General features: G+C 41.9%; 1 protein-coding gene across 5 annotated transcripts in view; it reads right to left on the bottom strand.

Moving 5' to 3' along the window:
• Positions 1-23,346, bottom strand: part of LOC124795100 — a 145,859-nt gene that overhangs the window by 53,375 nt on the left and 69,138 nt on the right. For all 5 annotated transcript variants that reach the window (XM_047258937.1, XM_047258935.1, XM_047258934.1 and 2 more), the window contains 2 exons: positions 18,404-18,812; positions 16,713-16,814 (listed from right to left, as the gene is read on the bottom strand). In XM_047258937.1, coding sequence (XP_047114893.1) covers positions 16,713-16,814; positions 18,404-18,812 — 511 coding nt within the window. The remainder of the gene's footprint in view (positions 1-16,712; positions 16,815-18,403; positions 18,813-23,346) is intronic.

The raw sequence follows: 23,346 nt of genomic DNA, 5'->3' as shown, positions 1-23,346 counted from the left end.
TGGTTCCGATACGTGGATGACATGTTTGTGCTGTGGAGACATGGTAGGGAGGGACTAAGACGGTTCCACGAACATCTGAACAGTATAAACTCGAGAATTCAGTTTACAATGGAGGAGGAGGTAGACGGCTAATTACATTTCCTCGATGTGCTTGTTTTTAGAAACGAAAATGGTAGTTTGGGCCACTCAGTATACCGCAAACCCACGCACATGGACCGTTATTTGCACCGGGATTCAAACCACCACCCACAACAGAAGCGGGGTGTTATCAAGACATTAGCGGACAGAGCTAGAAATATTTGTGAACCTGAGTTGCTCGACACTGAGATGGAGCATCTCCACGATGCACTAATGAAGAACGGATATGCGTCCGCCGAAATAAAAAGTGCATTGAGGCAGCCACGCAGAAATCATACTGACGTACAGGCTACTGCAAAATCTAAGGTTTTCCTGCCATTTGTTAAAAATGTAACGGAAAGAGTAGGGAGGATCTTGACGAAGCGGAATATTACCATAATTTACAAGCCCACCAGGAAGATACAGGAATACCTTAAGCCTGCCAAGGACGCTCGCAAACCTTTGGAAAAAGTGTATAGGATCCCATGCAGCTGTGCTAATGTTTATGTGGGTACCACTAAAAGAACTGTTTCTAAACGTTTGGAAGAGCACAAGGGAAGTTGTAGAAGAGGGGAAACGGAACAATCAGCTGTTGCAGAGCGTGCTTTCCAGTCAGGGAACCACAATATTCGTTTCGAGGAGACGCAAGTACTAGCGGCCACAAGCGGATACTACGAAAGGCTCTACAGGGAGGCAATTGAAATCGCTAAACACCCAAATAATTTCAACCGAAAGGAGGAGGGCATGAAATTAAATGGTATATGGATGCTGGTGTTAAAGAAGATGTGTACCACCCGTCCACTACTGGGTGATGGCAACGGCGATCGATAGCGGCCAATTGCACTGATGTTTTCAAAACACGTGACGTCACGCCACGGCATGGGAGCGCGCGGACACGGAATTTAGCGGCAGTCAGTAGCGAGCCAGTGGGTGTGTTGGACCTTCCATTGACCTACGGACCCCCTTGAAGATGTCTCCTGCAGTCGGAGACGAAACGTTGGGAATTCAGACAAAATTCATCAACCGACCACGGCATAACAGCCCGGATAATTATAATGAACATGATATTTCCGGCCGTGAAAGTCTACATTTTAGTATAACACATTCTTCCACAAAGAACTATACAGGCACCCAAATTAACCCATCTGCAGCTGCAGCAACACTGATGTTTATAAGTGGTTGCTCAGGCTGACAAGAATGGGCAAAGGAGGATGCAGAGGTGGGAGGGAGGGAGGGTGGGAGGGGAGAAAAGATTGTAGTAACTGAAAAGGACTAAGGTGTCCATGGCAATGTATGTTAATGGGAAGCATGAGAGGGATGGACATGTGACAAGAGCAAACTGAGTACAATAAAAAATGGCAATCTTAAAGTGGAGAGGGAGGTGGGAGGGTGAGTGGACAGATAAATTTAGGGGAAAAGGTAAGTACAAGGACTGAACACAGGATTGTGAAGTGAAAAATGAGAGAGGATTAAAGGATACAGTGAGGGTAAGGGTAAATTAGTGGGAATGGGACTAGTAGAGGTTTAGTATGGAGAAGGGGATGCAGAGTGGGGATGGGGGGGGGGGGGGGGGGTGGAAATGGAGGATGTGCTGGATGGATAGTTTGTACCTGCATTGTTCAGAAAATCTGCTCCTAAGAGGAATTACTGAAGCAGCTGTTGAAATCATAGGTATTGTGGAGGTCTCCAACTTCTCAACACCACTGCTTACAAACTTTACCATTATGATTCCATTTCAGAAATCCAACATGATCCCCCCCCCCCCCCAAGAACCATGGACCTTGCCGTTGGTGGGGAGGCATGCGAGCCTCAGCGATACAGATGGCCGTACCGTAGGGCAACCACAATGGAGGGGCATCTGTTGAGAGGCCAGACAAACGTGTGGTTCCTGAACAGGGGCAGCAGCCTTTTCAGTAGTTGCAGGGGCAACAGTCTGGCCTTGTAACACTAACCAAAACGGCCTTGCTGTGCTGCTACTGCGAACAGCTGAAAGCAAGGGGAAACTACAGCTGTAATTTTTCCCTAAGGCATGCAGCTTTTCTGTATGGTTAAATGATGATGGCGTCCTCTTGGGTACAATTTTCCGGAGGTAAAATAGTCCCCCATTCGGATCTCCGGGCGGGGACTACTCAAGAGGACATCATTATCAGGAGAGAAAACTGGGATTCTACAGATCGGAGTGTGGAATGTCAGATTCCTTAATCAGGCAGGTATGTTAGAAAATTTAAAAAGGGAAATGGATAGGTTAAAGTTAGATATGGTGGGAATTAGTGAAGTTCGGTGGCAGGATGAACAAGACTTTTGGTCAGGTGAATACAGGGTTATAAATACAAAATCAAATAGGGGTAATGCAGGAGTAGGTTTAATAATGAATAAAAAATAGGAGTGCAAGTAAGCTACTTCAAACAGCATACTGAACGCATTATTGTGGCCAAGATAGACACAAAGCCCATGCCTACTACAGTAGTACAAGTTTATATGCCAACTAGCTATGCAGATGATGAAGAAATTGATGAAATGTATGATGAGATAAAAGAAATTATTCAGGTAGTGAAGGGAGATGAAAATTTAATAGTCGTGGGTGACTGGAATTTGAGAGTAGGAAAAGGGAAAGAAGGAAACATAGTAGGTGAATATGGATTGGGGATAAGAAATGAAAGAGGAAGCCGCCTGGTAGAGTTTTGCACAGAGCATAACTTAATCATACCTAACATTTGGTTCAAGAATCATGAAAGAAGGTTGTGTACATGGCAGAATCATGGAGATACTAGAAGGTATCAGATAGATTATATAATGGTATGACAGAGATTTAGGAACCAGGTTTTAAATTGTAAGACATTTCCAGGGGCAGATGTGGACTCTGACCACAATCTATTGGTTATGAACTGTAGATTAAAACTGAAGAAACTGCAAAAAGGTGGGATCTAAGGAGATGGGACCTGGATAAACTGACTAAACCAGAGGTTGTACAGAGTTTCAGGGAGAGCATAAGAGAACAATTGACAGGAATGGGGGAAAGAAGTACAGCAGAAGATGAATGGGTAGCTATGAGGAATGAAATAGTGAAGGCAGCAGAGGATCGAGTAGGTAAAAAGATGAGCGCTAGTAGAAATCCTTGGGTAACAGAAGAAACATTGAATTTAGTTGATGAAAGGAGAAAATATAAAAACGCAGTAAATGAAGTAGGCAAAAACGATTACAAACGTCTCAAAAATGAGGTCGACAGTATGTGCAAAATGGCTAAGCAGGGATGGCTAGAGGACAAATGTAAGGATGTAGAGGCTTAGCTCAGTAGGGGTAAGATAGATACTGCCTTCAGGAAAATTAAAAAGACCTTTGGAGGTAAGAGAACCACTTGTATGAGTATCAAGAGCTCAGATGGAAACCCAGTTCTAAGCAAAGAAGGGAAAGCAGAAAGATGGAAGGAGTATATAGAGGGTCTATACAAGGGCGATGTACTTGAGGACAATATTATGGAAATGGAAGAGGATGTAGATGAAGATGAAATGGGAGATACGATACTGCATGAAGAGTTTGACAGAACACCGAAAGACCTGAGTCGAAACAAGGGCCTGGGAGTAGACAACATTCCATTAGAACTACTGACAGTCTTGGGAGAGCCAGTCCTGACAAAACTCTACCATCTGGTGAGCAAGATGTATGAGACAGGCGAAATACACTCAGACTTCAAGAAGAATATAACAATTCCAATACCAAAGAAAGCAGGTGTTGACAGATGTGAAAATAACTGAACTACCAGTTTAATAAACCACAGCTGCAAAATACTAACATGAATTCTTTACAGACGAATGGAAAAACTGGTAGAAGCCGACCTCGGGGAAGATCAGTTTGAATTACGTAGAAATATTGGAACATGTGAGGCAATACTGACCTTACGACTTATCTTAGAAGAAAGATTAAGGAAAGCCAAACCTACGTTTCTAGCATTTGTAGACTTACAGAAAGCTTTTGACAATGTTGACTGGAATACTCTCTTTCAAATTCTAAAGGTGGCAGGGAGCGAAAGGCTATTTACAATTTGTACAGAAACCAGATGGCAGTTATAAGAGTCGACGGGCACGAAAGGGAAGCAGTGGTTGGGGAGGGAGTGAGACAGGGTTGTAGCCTCTCCCCGATGTTATTCAATCTGTATATTGAGCAAGCAGTAAAGGAAACAAAAGAAAAATTTGGAGTAGGAATTAAAATCCACGGATAAGAAATAAAAACTTTGAGGTTCACCGATGACATTGTAATTCTGTCAGAGACAGCAAAGGACTTGGAAGAGCAGTTGAACGGAATGGAGAGTGTCTTGAAAGGAGGATATAAAATGAACATCAACAAAAGCAAAACGAGAATAATGGAATGTAGTCGTATTAAGTTGGGTGATGCTGAGGGAATTAGATTAGGAAATGAGACACTTAAAGTAGTAAAGGAGTTTTGCTATTTGGGGAGCAAAATAACTGATGATGGTTGAAGTAGAGAAGATATAAAATGTAGACTGGCAATGGTGGTGCTACAGAAGAATGCTGAAGATAAGATGGGTAGATCACATAACTAATGATGACGTATTGAATAGAATTGGGGAGAAGAGGAGTTTGTGGCACAACTTGACACAAAGAAGGGACCGGTTAGTACGACATGTTCTGAGGCATCAAGGGATCAGAAATTTAGCATTGGAGGGCAGCATGGAGGGTAAAAATCGTAGAGGGAGACCAAGAGATGAATAAACTAAGCAGATTCAGAAGGATGTAGGTTGAGTAAGTACTGGGAGATGAAGAAGCTTGCACAGGATCTGCATCAAACCAGTCTCAGGACTGAAGACCACAACAACAACAACAACAACAACAACAAAACAACATGATCCTCAGCTGATCTTCAATCCCACAGAACTTGTCTGCTGAATCCATCTCCCTCTTTTTATTGGCAACACCATGTACATCCATCTTTTAACTGCTCACCAAGCTTCATAAACCCAACTCCAATGCCTCCCTCATACTTGCCCAACATGGCTAAATACAATACTACTACAAAATATCATCTGTCTTTGATGACCTGCATTTCCAGTTAAGTATCTGCACTGGACCTTCCTACATCGAGGACATTAATCACTTTGTACACTACCTTCCTATAGTTCCTTTCCCGTTAACACCACACTCCTTGTTTATCACTGTAGATTCTATGCCTCCGTACACCAACAACCTCTATGTACATGGCTTTGCTATCATAGAACACTTCCTTTCCCACTACTCTACTGATGCCAAACCCACCACCTCCTTCCTAAATCTTTTGGCCAACCATTTTCTGAGATATCCACTTTTTCTATCAGAACTTCGTCCTGTACTTCCAAATCTACTTCTCCCAGTACTTCTCAACTCAATGAGCTATATTCTTAGATGTTGACACACACTCTAAGATCTCTTTTTTGATAAGTGTCATCTGCACCTCATTAAAAACTCCCTCCCCTGTAGCTTTGGCATTGGTAGGTTCAGCATATGCAGTGGGAAACAAATACCTATCACAATACAGCTGCAACCTTGTCCAGGCACTTATTATCCTGCCTAGCTAGGGCAATAACAGATTTCCCATGTCATTTATTCCTGTGAGACCAATAAAGCCATTGTGAAGCAGCCACAAACTAATACTCTTTTTATCATGCAATAATACTGAGGGCTTGAGAAACTTGACTACACCCTTCACCACAAAGTTGACTCTTCCCCCCCTCATGTCCCGCCCACCCAAAACTGTACCGTCATCACCCAAGTAGTATTCCATTACCCAAAAACCTAAGCAGTATCCTACACCATCACTATGCAATTCCTATTTCCAATCCTGCATCCCACAGGTCACTTCCCCATGGATAACATTGTTGTGAGACCTAAACTGTACATCCCACTTCACCTCTTCTGCAGTTCACACACAGGTATTTCCTATCAAATAAAAGGTAGGGCCATGCATAAAAGCATCCATGTGGATCAATTACTGTGCAGAATTCTTATTCATTGTGATGACTACTAACCAGCCATATTTGCATGATTGGCCACTATCCAACTGGATCACCAAATTGCTCAACATGTTGCGGTCGACACAACATTGCTGACCACAGCATAGCACAGATCAGTTGGTTCTTCCCCACTCCTAGCACCAGCACCTCACATTGGGTGGGTACCTTCGAACGCATGAATAGATACTGTTCGGACAGTGTGTACTTCAATCAGGAAGAGTGTGACAGCTCGAAGTAGTATGTTGTGTGTGGTTAGGACCAAAGAGAACTAAACACAATTCTGTTACTCATTCCACCTTTCAAAGCATCCAGCCCATACCCAAAAAAAGGTACAGTAAATTAAGATAAGGAGATCAGAAAAAGAAATGTGTAAGCAACAGTTTCCTCTGTAGGTAGGCATAAACAATATTCAGAATAAAGGATATCACAATCTTGAAAGCTTTGTGTGAGTCCTAGGCAGAGCTTGTTGTACATTTCAAAGACGGGACTGCATCTTAGGAAACAAACCAGAAGTTAGTGATGAAATTAAAATAACTGAAAAGCCACGATCGCTTCAATCGTTTATTAGATGACCGGTTTCAGCACTCTGAAGGTGCCATCATCAGATCTGTGAAGGTCTAACATAACAGGTTTGAGGGAGGGCTTACATGAGTTCACTATATACATTACAATTATTACAGAACCACATATCTGAAATGTGAATTAACATTTATAAAACCATATGGACATCATGGCATATGAGGCAGACCATCTGATAAAACCATTGTCACAACCAATAAAAAATAATAAAAAACTGCTCTCATGGTCGTTCTTTCCATAAAATATAAAACTGAAGTCACCAGATAAAACTACCACTGCTCGCCTATTGGTTGTGACAATGTTTTTATCAGATGGTCTGCCTCATATGCCATGATGTCCATACAGTTTTATAAATGTTAATCCATGTTTCAGGTATGTGGTTCTGTAATAATTGTAATGTATATAGTTAACTCATGCAAGCCCTCACTCAACCTGTTATGTTATACCTTCACAATTCTAATGATGGCACCTTCAGAGTGCTGAAACCGGTCATCTAATAAACGATTGAAGCGATCATGGCTTTTCAATTATTTTAAAAACAGAGTGATTGCCCCACGACACACCATGTGTTCACTGGATTAGTGATGAAATGTTTTAAGCATCTATTATTCTGCATTGAAGATTCCACCTAATAGCAATTACACAGATTTAAACACTAATTTAACACAAAATAACCATGAAGTACTGAAATACTATTGCACAGTAGATATGGAATTAACTGATCACAGGGAAATACTCAGTGCACTTTAACAGAAGTCCGAAAGCGATTAAAAGTCATGGATATATCTTAAATAAACATATATGACACTATACCTTAGATTAGAAGTATTCCTATTACTAGCCACACTGTATACCAAATATTACTTTTTAAGAAAAGTATGCAAAATATGGAACAGCAGTTGGCAACAGGTGATACTGACTGACTGCATAAAACTGTGGGACAAATGGGAGAAAGGCATTTGATACATACCATAATTATGTTAGTTATATAAAGGGATGTGGTGCCATAATAAAATTTAATTCTGTAGGATATGATACAGGCAAAAGTGCAGTTAAATTTTGCTGTACTATTAGTTTCTGTCATAGCCACTACCTTGAAAATAGGAACATATTCTGAAAGTACTGTAAACAGTGTGTGGCAATCATGAGTGTAAATACCATTTCTGCTCCTTTCAATTGCAGCAATTTAAACTGTGCTGTCAGGTCCAAACCTAACCTCCACCTCCGCACTCATTAGATAGTCCAAAAATCCCACCAAAAGTAGATGGCAATGATGACTGTAAATGTCATTGCTGCTCATTTTACTCACAGCAATTTAACCTGTGCAGTTAGGGCCAAACCTAGCTATCACTTAAGAAATTCCTATAAATTCTGAATAAAACATTGTGCCACACACATCTTGATATGACATATCTGCAAATAAAAGTTATTACATTTGTTTCACTAAATAATATCCCAATAAATACCGCCCAGTTAATATATTAGAATATATTAGCTGCAAGATGCACCACATTTCTGATGGTTTCAAACCACTCGTACATCATCTGGAAATGTGCTAGCACAGCCCTTTTTATTGTTATTACGTTTCCTTTTACTAAATTTCCCCAAAGACGATAAATTCTTAAGTTTAACCAACAATTCTATTAGCGCTACATATATACATGCATTACCGTGGAGCACCTAAAATATTTTACAGAACTAGGAACAGTTAAATAAGAGCATTGCTATAAAAAAGAGAACTTACATTGTAATAAACATAATAGATGAAGGGCTTTCACAGGCATCAGTTGGAAAGGCAATGAAGTCAGTATAAAAATTTGGGAATATGGGAGATGCGATATAATCCATTGAATTTAACCAATGACATCAGAAGTTACCACAGATGATGAATTGCAAAGATTTAAAACCATAGATGAATATTGAGAAAGAAATGATTGTGGTACAGAGAAAACAGATCATGGGCATTTATCATGTACATCCATACTTCCAACGTAATGTTGCATATCACTTTTTTCACAGTAGAAAATCCTAGTATCCTACTCTTCAGTTGACCTACATAGGTCAATGAAACCCAAAGAAGCAACATTCGTAATACTGGCATGGAGTACCTCAGTTGACATATACAGGGTGAGTCACCTAACATTACCGCTGGATATATGTTATATCCTAGCCAGTAATGCCACCCGAGCCCGCTGCCAAAAGGTTGGCAGCATCAAAGTCCGGACGCCGTCCGCATAAGCAGCGCCAGCGAGACAGGAAATCGCCGCAAGTCTGCGCGCGCCACCGCTGGCTTCTAGGTTCTTAAGCGCTGCAGTCGCGAGCGCTAGGACAGTCCTGTATTCGCCGCTCAGTTGTATACTCGCCACCGAATTGTGTACTTGCTAGTCAGTTGTGTGTTCATCGCAGCAGAGTTGTTGTTTGTCGTCAGCCGACGCTGACCTAGCCGCTCCGACTCGAACTAGACAGATTTCTGTAGACACCGAGTTCACTACTGTGTTTCTGTATCTTCGTTAATAAAGATAAGTACCGACTTTTACTTAATCAGAGTGTTTGGGTTTTCATCTTTCTGTTCACTGTTCCAGCGGACCGGTCGGCCCGCTATTAAAAGTGTGGCGGTGACTTCGTAAGCCGTTTCTACAGCGAATTGCTTGTCGCTACGAACGCCGCCACAAAACTGGCGACGAGGACTTCCGAACTCGTGTGCAGGGCTGGTTCAACTTGTTTCTGGTTATACTAATTATAGCGATAAAATTTTGGGGGCTGGTTTAATTTGTGTTCACTATGTCTGCCGAATTACAACAGTTGATCTTGTTACAGAGTCAGCAAATACAAAGTCTGGTGGAAGCAATCGCCAAACAAGCGGCTAATCCTCCAACACAAAAGGAACAAGCACAGGCAGCACCACCTTTCCATGCTTTTGATGCATCAAGAGAAGAATGGCGAGAATATTTCGCGCAGTTGCAGGCGCACATGACAGTCTACAAAATCACAGGTACTGAGCGGCAGCTTTATTTAATTTCCACTGCAGGCATGGAAATCTATCGACTACTTTGTAAGTTGTTCCCGGAATCCCAGCCAGAAGCTTTAGACTATGACGTTGTTGTTAACAAGCTTGCTGAGTATTTTGAGTCGCGAGTTCATGTGGCAGCAGCCAGATTCAAGTTCTTCAGATTAAAGAAACTGCCACATCAATCTAATAAACAGTGGTTAACAGATTTACGGGGCCTCACCCGTCAGTGCCGATTTAATTGTGTGTGTGGAGCTTCCTACAGTGATGTCATGTTACGAGACGCTATTACTCAAAACATTGCAGATTCTTGTATTCGTGCTGCTATCTTAAAGTTGCCTGACCCGTCATTAGAGACTGTGATGAACATCATTGAAGCCCAAGATACTTTTGACTATGCTGAGTGTGAGTTAGATCAGCCATGTATTTCTCAAATTGCCTGTGCTAAGCAAGTTATGTCACGCCCGCGGCCCCACCGGCAGAGTCAGACTGTAAACACTAGCCGGCCGCGTCATGTTAAACACATTCGTCAGCCGCGTGTGCAAAATGATAGAGTTAAGTCTTGCCCTAAGTGTGTTCTTGCTCATCCTCGTGAACGTTGCCCGTTAAGAAACGCGGTTTGTCACTTTTGTCAAAGGAAAGGACACATCCAGACTGTTTGTTTGCGTAAACGCAAGAACAATTCTAGTGCTGCCCAGCCCATGGATATTCATGTTCTTCAAAGCCAGCCCGCCCAGAAGGTCGCGTTTAAAGACTCTTCCACGGTTCGTGTGGGTAATAAACTTGTTCGCAATAAGCCACCCACCCAGCCCTCTGCTATGCGACCCAAGCGTAATTCAAACGCTGTAAAAAGTAATGTACAGACTGCAAGTGAAGCGGGAGTTGTTGTTCCACCCGCCCAACCCACGAGTTGTAAACAGCGAACACGCGCTGATTTTGTGTCTTCCGCCTCCACTGCACCGATCCAGAGACAGTGTAATAAACTATTTGTGAAGCTACGCATCCAGGATAAGACCTTCAATTTTCAATTAGACACTGGTGCGTCTGTGACTCTCATAAATAGTGCTACGTATGCGGCTATCGGCCGCCCTAAACTTTCAGTGGCAAAACATTCTTTGGCTACTTATAGTGGAGAACAAATTCCTGTGTTAGGTGTATGTAGCGTGCCAGCCACATTCCGTGGCAATACAAAAACAGTTTCATTCACAGTGCTCCGCGCTACAGACAGTGTAAACATTTTCGGATTAGACTGTTTTGACTTGTTTGGCATGTCTATCCAAGACAATGTGTTGCAAATTAATTCTGTTGTTGTTCCTCAAGACAGCATAACCGATTTGTGTAAACGATACAGTGACATATTTAAAGATGAACTAGGTTGTGCTGTGAACTTTGCCACTCATATTACGTTAAAAGATAATGCTCAGCCTCGATTTTGTCGTGCTCGTCCAGTGCCTCACGCCCTCCGGGCACCTGTAGAAGATGAACTTCGTCGTTGGCAAAACAACGGTGTTATTCAACCCGTTTCAGGGAGCCAGTGGGCTTCTCCCTTAGTTATTATAAAGAAACCGTCTGGCAAGTTACGTTTGTGTGCTGATTTTAAGTCGACAGTTAATCCTCAGACTGTCATTGATTCTTTTCCTTTGCCTAGATCGGACGAGCTGATGGATAAGTTAGGGGAAGCTCGTTTCTTTTCCAAAATTGATCTCCATGAAGCATATTTGCAATTGCCCCTCGACGAGCAATCACAACAGTATTTTGTCATAAACACGTCGTTGGGGTTGTTCCGTTTTCTGCGTTTGCTTTTTGGTTGTGCGTCAGCTCCAGCTGTTTTTCAGCGTTTTTTGTCACAACTTCTGGCTAATGTGCCATCGTGTTGCAACTATTTAGACGATATTGTTGTGTCCGGTCGGACGCCTGCTGAACATTTCCGTAATTTGGAGTGTTTGTTTACAGTGTTGTCTCAGGCAGGCCTACGTTGCAACATCGATAAATGTTCATTTTTCCTTACGGAGATGGAGTATCTGGGACATGTTATTAATGCTCAAGGCATTCATCCCTCCCAGTCACATTTAGCAGCTATTCGTGATTTGCCCGCCCCTCGCAATCTGCATGAATTGCAAGCAGTTCTTGGCAAATTGACGTATTATATTAGGTTTATACCTAATGCATCACAGATTGCTGCACCGTTGCATCGTCTCCGCCGTAAGAATGTTCCGTTTGTGTGGTCAGCTGATTGCCAATCAGCCTTTCAGCAGCTTAAAGAGGCTTTATTGAATGATCGTTGTCTGGTCCATTACGACCCTAACAAGCCTCTGGTGTTAGCTTGTGATGCCTCTTCTTTCGGCCTCGGTGCTGTGTTGTCTCACCGAGTCGGTAACACCGAACGTCCTATTGCGTTCGCATCTAAATTGCTAAACAAAGCTCAGTGTAATTATAGCCAATTGGACAAGGAAGCGTTGGCTATTGTGTTCGGTGTCACAAAATTCCATCACTACCTCTATGGAAGACCATTCTATTTAGTAACAGATCACAAGCCCCTGATGTCACTGTTTCATCCGTCTAAACCAGTTCCTCAGCGGACAGCTCAGAGACTACAACGTTGGGCTCTTTTGTTATCACAATACCAGTATGAGATACTGTATCGCCCTACAGCTCAGCATGCAAACGCTGACGCGCTTTATAGATTGCCGATTGCTGCGGATGATGTCTTCGATTCCTCTGACGACTCTTGCCATCAGATTGACGCTGATGAGCATCAATCCCTCCGGGATTTTCCGATTAATTATCGTCAGGTGGCACGTGAGACAGCTACGGATCCTCATCTGAGTTTACTATTACGTTTTGTTCAATGTGGTTGGCCGTCCAAGCCAAAGGACATATCGGATCCTGTGGTTCGTCGCTATTATCCGCAACGTCATCTGTTGTCTGTTTCGCACGGAGTTTTGCTGTTATGCACCGAGAATGACCAGCTTCGTGTAGTGGTTCCCCAAGTGCTCCAATCCAAGGTCCTCGACTTGTTGCATCAAGGTCATTGGGGAGTGGTCCGCACCAAGCAGCTTGCCCGCCGTCATTGTACATGGATCGGCATTGATAAGCAGATTACGCAGATGTCTACAGATTGTTTGACGTGTGCCGAACACGAAGCTGCTCCGCCTCAACGCTATTTTGAGTGGGCACGCCCAGCCGGTCCCTGGCAGCGAGTACATATTGATTTCGCTGGTCCATATTGGAATTCTCGTTGGCTCATCGTGATAGATGCATTTAGTAATTTTCCGTTTGTTGTGCCCATGCAGTCTACAACGTCTGCACAAACTATACAGGCGTTGACTTCAATTTTTTGTATTGAGGGTCTTCCAGAAGTTTTAGTGTCTGACAATGGTCCACAATTTACCTCTGCTGAATTTGAAAGTTTTTGTTCTGCCACTGGCATTCGCCATGTTCTTACTCCGCCGTTCCACCCTCAATCGAATGGTGCAGCGGAACGTTTTGCACGCACATTCAAGGATCATATGGACCGCCTTCATGCTACGCACTCTCGTCAGCAGGCCCTCATCACGTTCCTGTCGTTGTACTGGACCACGCCACGCGACGGCCCTTTGCCTGCAGAGCTTCTCCACGGCCGTCGTCATCGCACCCTACTACGGTTGTTGCACCCCCCCGGATTGACCCTACGCTTCTGAGCATCGCACGCGTTTTCAGCGCAACGACGCCGTTTTTTTCAGAGTTTATCACGTTCGCCGTCGTTGGGAACGTGGTACCGTGATAAGTGTCCAGGGTCGCGGTTTTTATACCGTTCAAGGTGCTACTGGGGTGCACAGGAGGCGTCAGAACCAGTTGCGCCGCGCTGGCCGCCCGGATTCTGCCGCTTGTTCTTTGTCCACAGATTTGGTCCGCGGCGGGTTCCAGCCGCGCCTTCCGACTTCGCTGCCGCCCCCAGGGCAGCAGCAGCAGCCGTCGCCGCTACCACGCCGACAGCCCGTCCCGTTGATGCCTCCCGCGCAGCTTCATCCGGGAGCGCCCCAGGTGGTCGCTCTGGCGCCTGCGGTCCCTCTTCAGTCGCCACCGCCTTCGGAGCTGATGGACGTCGACCCCTCAGCCGGGCCGCCTTCCCAAGCGGTGGCTGTGCAGCCTGTCCTGCAGCCGCTTTCCTTGGGCACCCCCAAGGAGTCTGACACCGCAGCGCCTTGTCCGGCGCCCACTCAGCAGCCGTCGACGCAGCGTCAGGAGACGCTGCCTCTCTTCGTGGGTCCCGACGCCTTGTTGCGTCCAGTACCAGAAGCTGCGCCCGTGGTCACAGGCGTGCACCCTGACCTCGGTTTTCAGTCGGTGTTTCCCGAGGCCCCGCGCAGCCAATGCTGGGGTGCGGACCGGGGACTGCCACCGACAACAGTCTCCGCCCCGGTCTCTTCTGCTACGCCTGCGGCCAGACCCCTCCCCCGCCGTCGACGCTCGCCATGTCATTATTCAATGACGGTGCGGCGATTTGGGGGGGAGGAGTGTTATATCCTAGCCAGTAATGCCACCCGAGCCCGCTGCCAAAAGGTTGGCAGCATCAAAGTCCGGACGCCGTCCGCATAAGCAGCGCCAGCGAGACAGGAAATCGCCGCAAGTCTGCGCGCGCCACCACTGGCTTCTGGGTTCTTAAGCGCTGGAGTCGCGAGCGCTAGGACAGTTCTGTATTCGCCGCTCAGTTGTATACTCGCCACCGAATTGTGGACTTGCTAGTCAGTTGTGTGTTCATCGCAGCAGAGTTGTTGTTTGTCGTCAGCCGACGCTGACCTAGCCGCTCCGACTCGAACTAGACAGATTTCTGTAGACACCGAGTTCACTACTGTGTTTCTGTATCTTCGTTAATAAAGATAAGTACCGACTTTTACTTAATCAGAGTGTTTGGGTTTTCATCTTTCTGTTCACTGTTCCAGCGGACCGGTCGGCCCGCTATTAAAAGTGTGGCGGTGACTTCGCAAGCCGTTTCTACAGTGAATTGTTTGTCGCTACGAACACCGCCACAAAAATATATTTCTTAAACCACATCAAATACTGACGAATCGATTCCACAGACCGAACGTGAGGAGAGGGGCTCATGTAATTGGTTAATACAAACCATTAAAAAAATGCACGGAAGTATGTTTTTTAACACAAACCTATGTTTTTTTAAATGGAACCCCATTAGTTTTGTTAGCACATCTGAACATATAAACTAATACGTAATCAGTGCCGTTTGTTGCATTGTAAAATGTTAATTACATCCGGAGATATTGTAACCTAAATTTGACGCTTGAGTACCACTCCTCCGCTGTTCGATCGTGTGTATCGGAGAGCACCGAATTACGTAGGGATCCAAAGGGAATGGTGATGGACCTTAGGTACAGAAGAGACTGGAACAGCACATTACGTCTACATGCTAACACCTTTTTATTGGTCTTTTTCACTGGCACACATGTACATTACCATGAGGGGTGAGGTACACGTTCGACGGGCGTTTCATAGGACATGGAGGACGCATAAATTGGCCAGCCCGTTCTACTGATCTTACACCTCTGGACTTCTTTCTGTGGGGTATGTTGAAGGACAATGTGTACCGTGATGTGCCTACAACCCCAGAGGATATGAAACAACGTATTGTGGCAGCCTGCGGCGACATTACACCAGAAGTACTGCGGCGTGTACAACATTCATTACGCCAGAGATTGCAATTGTGTGCAGCAAATGATGGTCACCACATTCAACATCTATTGGCTTGACATGGCGGGACACAATCTATAGCATGTGGACGTAATGTGCTGTTCCAGTCTCTTCTGTACCTAAGGTCCATCACCGTTCCCTTTGGATCCCTACGTAATTCGGTGCTCTCCGATACACACGATCGAGCAGCGGAGGAGTGGTACTCAAGCTTCAACTTCAGGTTACAATATCTCCGGATGTAATTAACATTTTACAATTGAACAAATGGCACTGATTATGTATTTGTTTATATGTTCAGATGTGCTAACAAAACTAACGGGGTTCCATTTAAAAAAACATAGGTTTGTGTTAAAAAACATACTTCTGTGCATTTTTTTATGGTTTGTATTAACCAATTACACTAGCCCCTCTCCTCACGTTCGGTCTGTGGAATCAATTCGTCAGTATTTGATGTGGTTTAAGAAATATATCCAGCGGTAACGTTAGGTGACTCACCCTGTATACAAATTTTACATAAGTTAGTTTTTTCACTTTCGCTAGTACTAGTATCATCTGAAGAATAGGATACTAATAGTAGCAAAGATGAAAAAGAGACAAACATAAAATTTGTATCCTATCTTTCAGTTGGTCAGCTGAAGAATAGGATACTAGTACTAGCGAAGGCAAAAAAAGTGACAACCATAAAATTTGTATCCTGTACTTCAGTTGATTTATGTAGCTCAACTGAAGAATAGGATACAACCTTTGTAGTTCAACTGAGGTACACGATGCCAGTATTATGAACGTCATTTTTATTGCTTTCACTAGTACTAGTATCCTATTCTTCAGCTGACCTACATAGTGTAAGATATGAACCAATTGCAGAGGAAACAGTAGTTCAAATGAATCATTATCAGATGAAGGTATAATTCAAAACATACATGCAGATGATGTAAAATTATTATGAACGACAAAAAGCATACGCAATGTCTGTCTCCTAATAACACATTCATTCATTTATTTCTATTTGCAATTATGATGCTTCACCACAGTAGATAAACAATGTATTATCTACAGCTCATAATAAGCCAATTACTATCTATGAGTAAAATATGTCATTGGTCAAAGCCGATGAGTTGTATCTCATTCTTCAGTTGACCCCAAACTTTCAAATGTTTATTCCACAGTACACAATATCAGTTTCCATGAGAACTGTGGAACTCTTTGCTGTTTTGTCACATGGAATACTAAAATAGTAATAATATATCTTATGCTGGGAAAGTTGGAGGCTGCTTATTTTACTTCTACAAACCATGGATATGCATCATATGTGGGCTAACCTACCATTGGAGTTTGGGCAGCATTTAGTACCTGGGATTCTTGAGCAAGGCACTCCTCAATCTCAGTTTGTCTATTTCTTAATGCTTGTAGCGCAAGGGGATGGACCTGTAAAGATTCTTAGTTTTGAAATTGCTAGTAAGTGGAAGATAAAATCACATATCAGAGCACAGAACGTTAAATATTAACTGATTCAGCAAAGATTATCTGTGCAAGTTTGCAGCAGTTAAAAATAACAGTTACTTGACTTATTTCTTATTAATTTTTTTTCTGTTCTATTATCTTCGGTTCACTGCATCCCTGTAACTTTTTGTAACACATAAGAAGTTGATAATGTGCAACAATACTTACAGTTACATTTAAACACCTGCAGAATGCTGGTGAAATATTTAATTTAAATTCTTACACAACTAATAAAACATTTACAAGTGAAAACAGAGTATTAGAGAAGTCAGCATTAATATCATTGGAGACAAAGAACAAACATCACTTACTAGCTGCAAGTGTGCATGTGTAGCAGTTGATGAGCAGTGAGCAATGTTATTGTAACTAAACAAAAGTTTAAGGAAGGACAAACATTCACAGCACAATAAGAAGTGGAGAGTCACATAGAAATGAAGTTGAATATTACCACACAACTTTTGACCTTTTATTCTTCTTTAGAGAGACAGATATTACATACAAATGCATGCACACACACACACAGCTACATTCTCCCAACATTGTGGCTCGATTGAGGCAACTTTGTTTCTTGGGCCGGTTAGGTGAGGTGAACATAAAGATAGGGAGGGTCAATATGAAGGTTAAGGAGGAGAAAGGGCTGAAGTATGAGAACAGAGATGTTTTTTCCTCTGTAGGCTTATTATCTGTATACAGTGTACGTGCAGTAACAAAAAATCCATTTCTGAATACGCAGAACACCTTGCTAAGGGTATTTTAACAAACATAATCCTGGAAAACTGGTAAAAAAATAAGAGATCCTGTGACATAATATTTCATTCTCTTAATAATCCACAACCAAGCAGAAAGGAGCACCAGTCATTCACACGATACTACTCTGTACTGAAACAGTTCCACCAGGGTTCTGACTACCTTTCACTGCACCCCGAAAAGCAGTTCTTTTCAAAATCCTTCTTACCCCTCTAAAATTGGTATTCCATAGTTCATTGACTTTAGAAAAATATTCTAGTCCATCCTTATGCCGTGTCTACTTTCAGAATCTTACCATAATACAGAGTATGTCCTGTGTACCCATGCAGCCTATTTCAGCTGTGTCACTGCCACCTACTATTCCATTATGGGTACAGGCATCTCTGAATACAGCCAAGCCTTATATAAACATCACTGTCTGACAATCCAATTTTATGGAACACTTCTCAGCAAACATCAGTGGCTGCTTCAAACAGATGACAGCTGGATTCTCCCATCTAACACTAGCTTGCCTGGATTTCACAGATGCAAATTGTCACCCTGACATATAATTTTGTTCAGCAAGTCTCTGTCCTCAGTCACTGGTAGTACCTGTCCTCCACTTGTTTCTCTTTCCTTCCTAATATCCTACTGACAGTTCCCCTTTCTACTAGACAAGTTTCATACTTCCACTCAAATTACGTGAACAGTTAAATAAGAGCACTGCTATGATTAAAAGATAATATACATTCATTGAACATAATGGACGAAATGTTTTCAACACAAACCTCTTTCTCAGGAGCAAGAATATTGTATGTCTTCTTATCACCAACATTTCTGTTACTATCATTCCATCCAAAGTCAGTGAACACTGGTTGCTTCTGTTCCATGTAGGATTTGCGCCTAGTCCGTGACAACACAGAAAAACGTGGGCTTGGAGATCTTGATCTTCTGCATGGAGATGCGCTTCTAATTTTATCATAAGATCTTTGTAAAGAAGCACTCACTGGCCGCATATGTTTTGCAGTTTCAGGATCATCCAATTCTTTAACTGCTTTAGTTGGTTTATTGAATTCTGGTGAAAGAAAAGATGAACTCGATTTCTTCTGACTTCTTTCATATTTAACCTTTGTTTCTTCTGTGTTTGAAGCAACTGTGCTAAATTTCTTGTCTTTGAACTCCTTGTCGAGTAATACACTTAAAAGAGAATTAAGAAAAACTGTGAAAGATTTTTGTTTTAATGACTTGGCTTCTAGCAGATATCTATGTTCCAAAATGTATGACCAAAGATGAAAGCTGAGCACAATGCACACCTTTGAAATGACTAATAAATATGAAAATTAATACTTTTATTTCTGTAGCAGGGTGAAATGATAATTAAACTTCTGTACAAATTAAAACATATACACAAGATTGGGATTTGACTCTGGACTCTTGCTTTTCACAAGTAAGGTTCTTACCTAAGAACTTATTCTCATATGTCCCAAGACCAATTTCAAAGCTTCAAATTAGCAGTACCCCTCACCCACTTTAAGCACCAAAGAGGCTCTCCTGTAGTGGACATGAAAGGATGGGGCAAGAGTGCAAGTGTCATTTCTGCACACTATTTTAATCTGCCAGTAAATTTCAGCATGAAAACTAATAGCAAGAGAGAACGATTCCATGCAGATTGTTACATGCAGTGTGAAGGTAACAATCAGTAAACCATAGTGACAGCTAAAAGCTACTTTAAGACTATGTTAGAGTGCTTAGAAGGGCATCTGCCACCATCACCTCATTTTAAAAGCAGTGGAATTTATGAAACTTTATATGGATAATATAATCTGGGTAATGAACTGTTCTGATCTGCATGTATGTATTTTGACACTACAGTTTTTAGTCTATGCTAGATGACTGCATTACTGCCTATAGGTTTTGTTAATGAACAGGAGCTCTAGAAGCGAGTATTTCATTAACTGGCATGTCTTAATCTATACTCAATTTCTCTTACCGATGGAACCCTGGGACAATGACAAGGAATGTCAATATCAGGAGATGCCATAACCACAGGATAAACTGTGCAAATGATGACAAATCAGTGAAAAAAAAAGTAGCAGTAGGGCCTGTAATTCATTGTGATCATAATCTTCCATTGTTGATAGTGTTATGCTGTGAAGCTACTACAGATGAAAACTATTCAAATGTGAACTGACTACCAGTGAAAATAATGGCTGAAATAACAGACACGACAGAAATTTATAGATGACTTGAGCTCCAGGATAGGGACAAAATGGTGATACTTGTGCCAAATTCCGGATTTGTGGAGAAGAATGAAACAAGTAAACAGGTAACTCAACTGTGATCTCAAGAAAGCTACTGGAAATACATGGAAAATGAACAGGATCAGGTACAATTGAATGGAAAGCAGTGAAAATACTCTTGCACAAAAGAGGTACAGAAATATAGTACAATGAGGTTGGACTGGATAGCCACAAAAATCATGAGCAGTATCACTAAGGAGATGGACAGAAAAATTTCATGGTGGAGCACAAAAATAGTTAGAGAAAGATGCATTAATTAAAAAAAGCTTCAAGAGGGACAGTTAAGGAAATATGGAAATTAAAATTTCAACTGCAGGAAAAAAGTAAAGATTCCAAAAACACAGGTGATTTGTCAGTTTAAACAGAACAGCAGCTGCGAAAGGAGGATGCCTTGCTAGAGAAATCGAACAGAAAAAATGTGAACATGAGAATGTTAAATAAGTCCAGTACATATAAAAATCTGTTGAAGACATTACAGAAGAAATGAGGTGCAAGGTTTTAAAATGAGGAAGAATTCCTAACGTAAATGATAGGCAATTTAATATAAAAGGGAGCTTGCAACATTGTCTGCTGGAAGTCAGTTATAAGTTACCATAGTGTATACCAAGTCCAGCAGTTCAGGCCACTGGATTGTATCCTCCCTACATCTTTCATAAAACAGTTTTGCTTTGCCCCACTGAGCTTTTGGGAAAGAAAAATGAGGCAAATGTGTGGAATATCAAACTAGCAAAAGATTGCAATAACAGCTAACATTTTGAATAAAGGAAGGTAGGAGACGAGATACTGGCAGAAGTAAAGCTGTGAGTACCGGGCGTGAGTCGTGCTTCGGTAGCTCAGATGGTAGAGTACTTGCCCGCGAAAGGCAAAGGTCCCGAGTTCGAGTCTCGGTCGGGCACACAGTTTTAATCTGCCAGGAAGTTTCATTTTGAATAAATGTTACTTGCAAACCAAGCAAATTTCAAGCTCAAGAAGAGGACACTAAGTAGAAAATAAACAGATGGAAGTCTGACAAACAAAAGATAATGAAGAGATAGAATACTAGTAAGGAAAGAAGAAGAAGATGATGATGATGATGATGAAGAAGAAGGATGAGAGGAAGTAGAAGAAGTTATATACAAGAGAAGATAAATCGAGAGAAGGGGGATAAAAAGAGGAAGAAGCAAGGTAGAAAGGAAGCAGAAATGTAAGAGTAAAGACAGTGCAAGAATGGAAGTTCAGAAGAAAGCAATGGAAGAAGCAAAAAATAAGAAAAGCTGAGGAAGAAGACACCTACTGAACAAACTGAGAGTACATAGCATCTCAGATGCTTTATGTCTAAGATCCACTTGGTACACATCATTTGAAAAATATTAACACATATTTACAAGTCTCAATAGAATTAAAGATCGGTCAGTATACCAATGAACAAAATTGAAAAATGCAGTATAATTTTGGAAACTGTTAACTGTTACACTGTGTAAATAAAACTGACACCATGACAGAATTGGAAAATGCGGACAATAGGATTGTTTATGTATTTAATTTTAAATTGGTTCAAAATGGTTCAAATGGCTCTGAGTACTATGGGACTTAACATCTGTGGTCATCAGTCCCCTAGAACTTAGAACTACTTAAACCTAACTAACCTAAGGACAGCACACACATCCATGCCAGAGGCAGGATTCGAACCTGCGTCCGTAGCGGTAGCGCGGTAATTTTAAATTGCCTAGAACATGTAGCAGTATATAGGCAATGAACAACACAAAGTAGAAACCACCAAAAGCAAGTCATGGTCTAATGAAGAAAATGTTGGTGCCATAGACAAAGAAGAATGGAGGAAGTTCAGGGTTTAATGGTCTATTGCTGAGATGGACATTAGAGATGGAATGCATGCTGGGATTGAGGAAAGAAATCAGTTATGTCCTTGCCTTAAACAATTTAGGGAAACCATAGAAAAACTACACCTCAATGTCTGGATGGGAATTTGAACTGCACTCCTTCTAAATGCAAGTGTCACTCGGTGCGACTGATATAGCCACAATTTTGCTGCACAGCAGCTTCCTTTGAAAAGTACTGAAATCCATGACACTTCATGTGTAAGTAAATGTAAATACTTTCAAGGTGTAGGAAGAATGTAATAATTCCAATTTGAAAGAAGGCAGGTGCTGACTGATGCGATTATTATATAACCAACAGTTCAGTAATCCAATGTAGCAAAATACTGGCACAAAATATTTATAGATGAATAGACAGACTGGTAGAAGCCAACCTTGGGGATGATTAGTTTTGGTTCCAAGGTAATGCAGCAATATGTGAAGCAATACTGATCCTATGACTTATTTTAGAAGATAGACTCAATAATATGGCAAACCTACATTTATGATATTTGTAAATTTATAGAGAACTTCTGACTCTGTTGACTGGAAGACATTCTTTGAAATTCTTGAGGAATTAGGAATAAAATGTAGTGAGAGAAAGATAATTACAATTTGTACAGATGGCAGACTGCAGTCATAAGCCTTGAAAGACATGAAAGAGAAGCTGCAGGTAAGAAGAGAGTGAGACTTTTTTGTAGCTTACACCCCATGATATTCAATAAGTAACTGCGCAAGCAATAAAGTAAACCAAAGAGAAATTTGGAAAGGGAATTAAAGTTCAGGAAGATGAAATGAAAACTGTGAAGTTTGCTATTTCAATTCTATTAAAGACAACAAAGGACTTGGAATATCCGTAAGCAGAATGGAAAGTGTCTTTAAAATTGGTTATAAGCCATTCTGCCCACAATCCAAAGAGAAATAGTCACCTTGTCCAAGAAATTGCCATATGTAGCAACTGTCCTCCTGTCAAATCACTGTACTGCAAAGTACTTACCTAACAATGATTAGGGTAATGTCCACATTTTACATGGCCACTTCATTTGATGGAACTCACTCATATTCCTTTCAACTGGATCTGTCCCATCTTTGTTTTTTGAAGAAGCAACTGTGGTTTTGTATCTGCCCCAGCTATCCAATCTGTCATGTCTCAAAATAATACAAACTCTGCTCTCTGTCTTGGAGAACAGAATTCACTTGTCAGCCCCCTCCCCCCTTGTCACTCGTGCCAAATTGAGAAATTGGTTGGTAATTGTTGCACAAACAGTGGGAAAAAATTCCATTGCCAACCATTGGGGACTCTACTGAATCATGTGTGTAGGCACCCTCAGTATTGCAATGGATCTATACCATACTATAGTCTGTTTAAAATTACTTGATAGCTGACATCTATCACTTGGTACTGCAGTGTTGCCACATTGGCTATCAATTGGTTAAAGACAACACACAACCACAGCAGATCACTTCACAAGTGCTAAAATGCTTTTCATGTAACATGGTTTAATGTTGAAAGCTGCTCCCATCAGGCATGGTGGGAACGTGAGATGTTCTGTCCACAGCTGATTTTAAATGGCCAAT

Source organism: Schistocerca piceifrons, chromosome 4 (genome assembly GCF_021461385.2).
Source record: "Schistocerca piceifrons isolate TAMUIC-IGC-003096 chromosome 4, iqSchPice1.1, whole genome shotgun sequence".
NCBI classification, from domain to species: Eukaryota; Metazoa; Arthropoda; class Insecta; order Orthoptera; family Acrididae; genus Schistocerca; species Schistocerca piceifrons.
The sequence above is the reverse complement of the archived record's forward strand: the minus strand, read 5'-3'. Positions and strand labels throughout refer to the sequence as shown.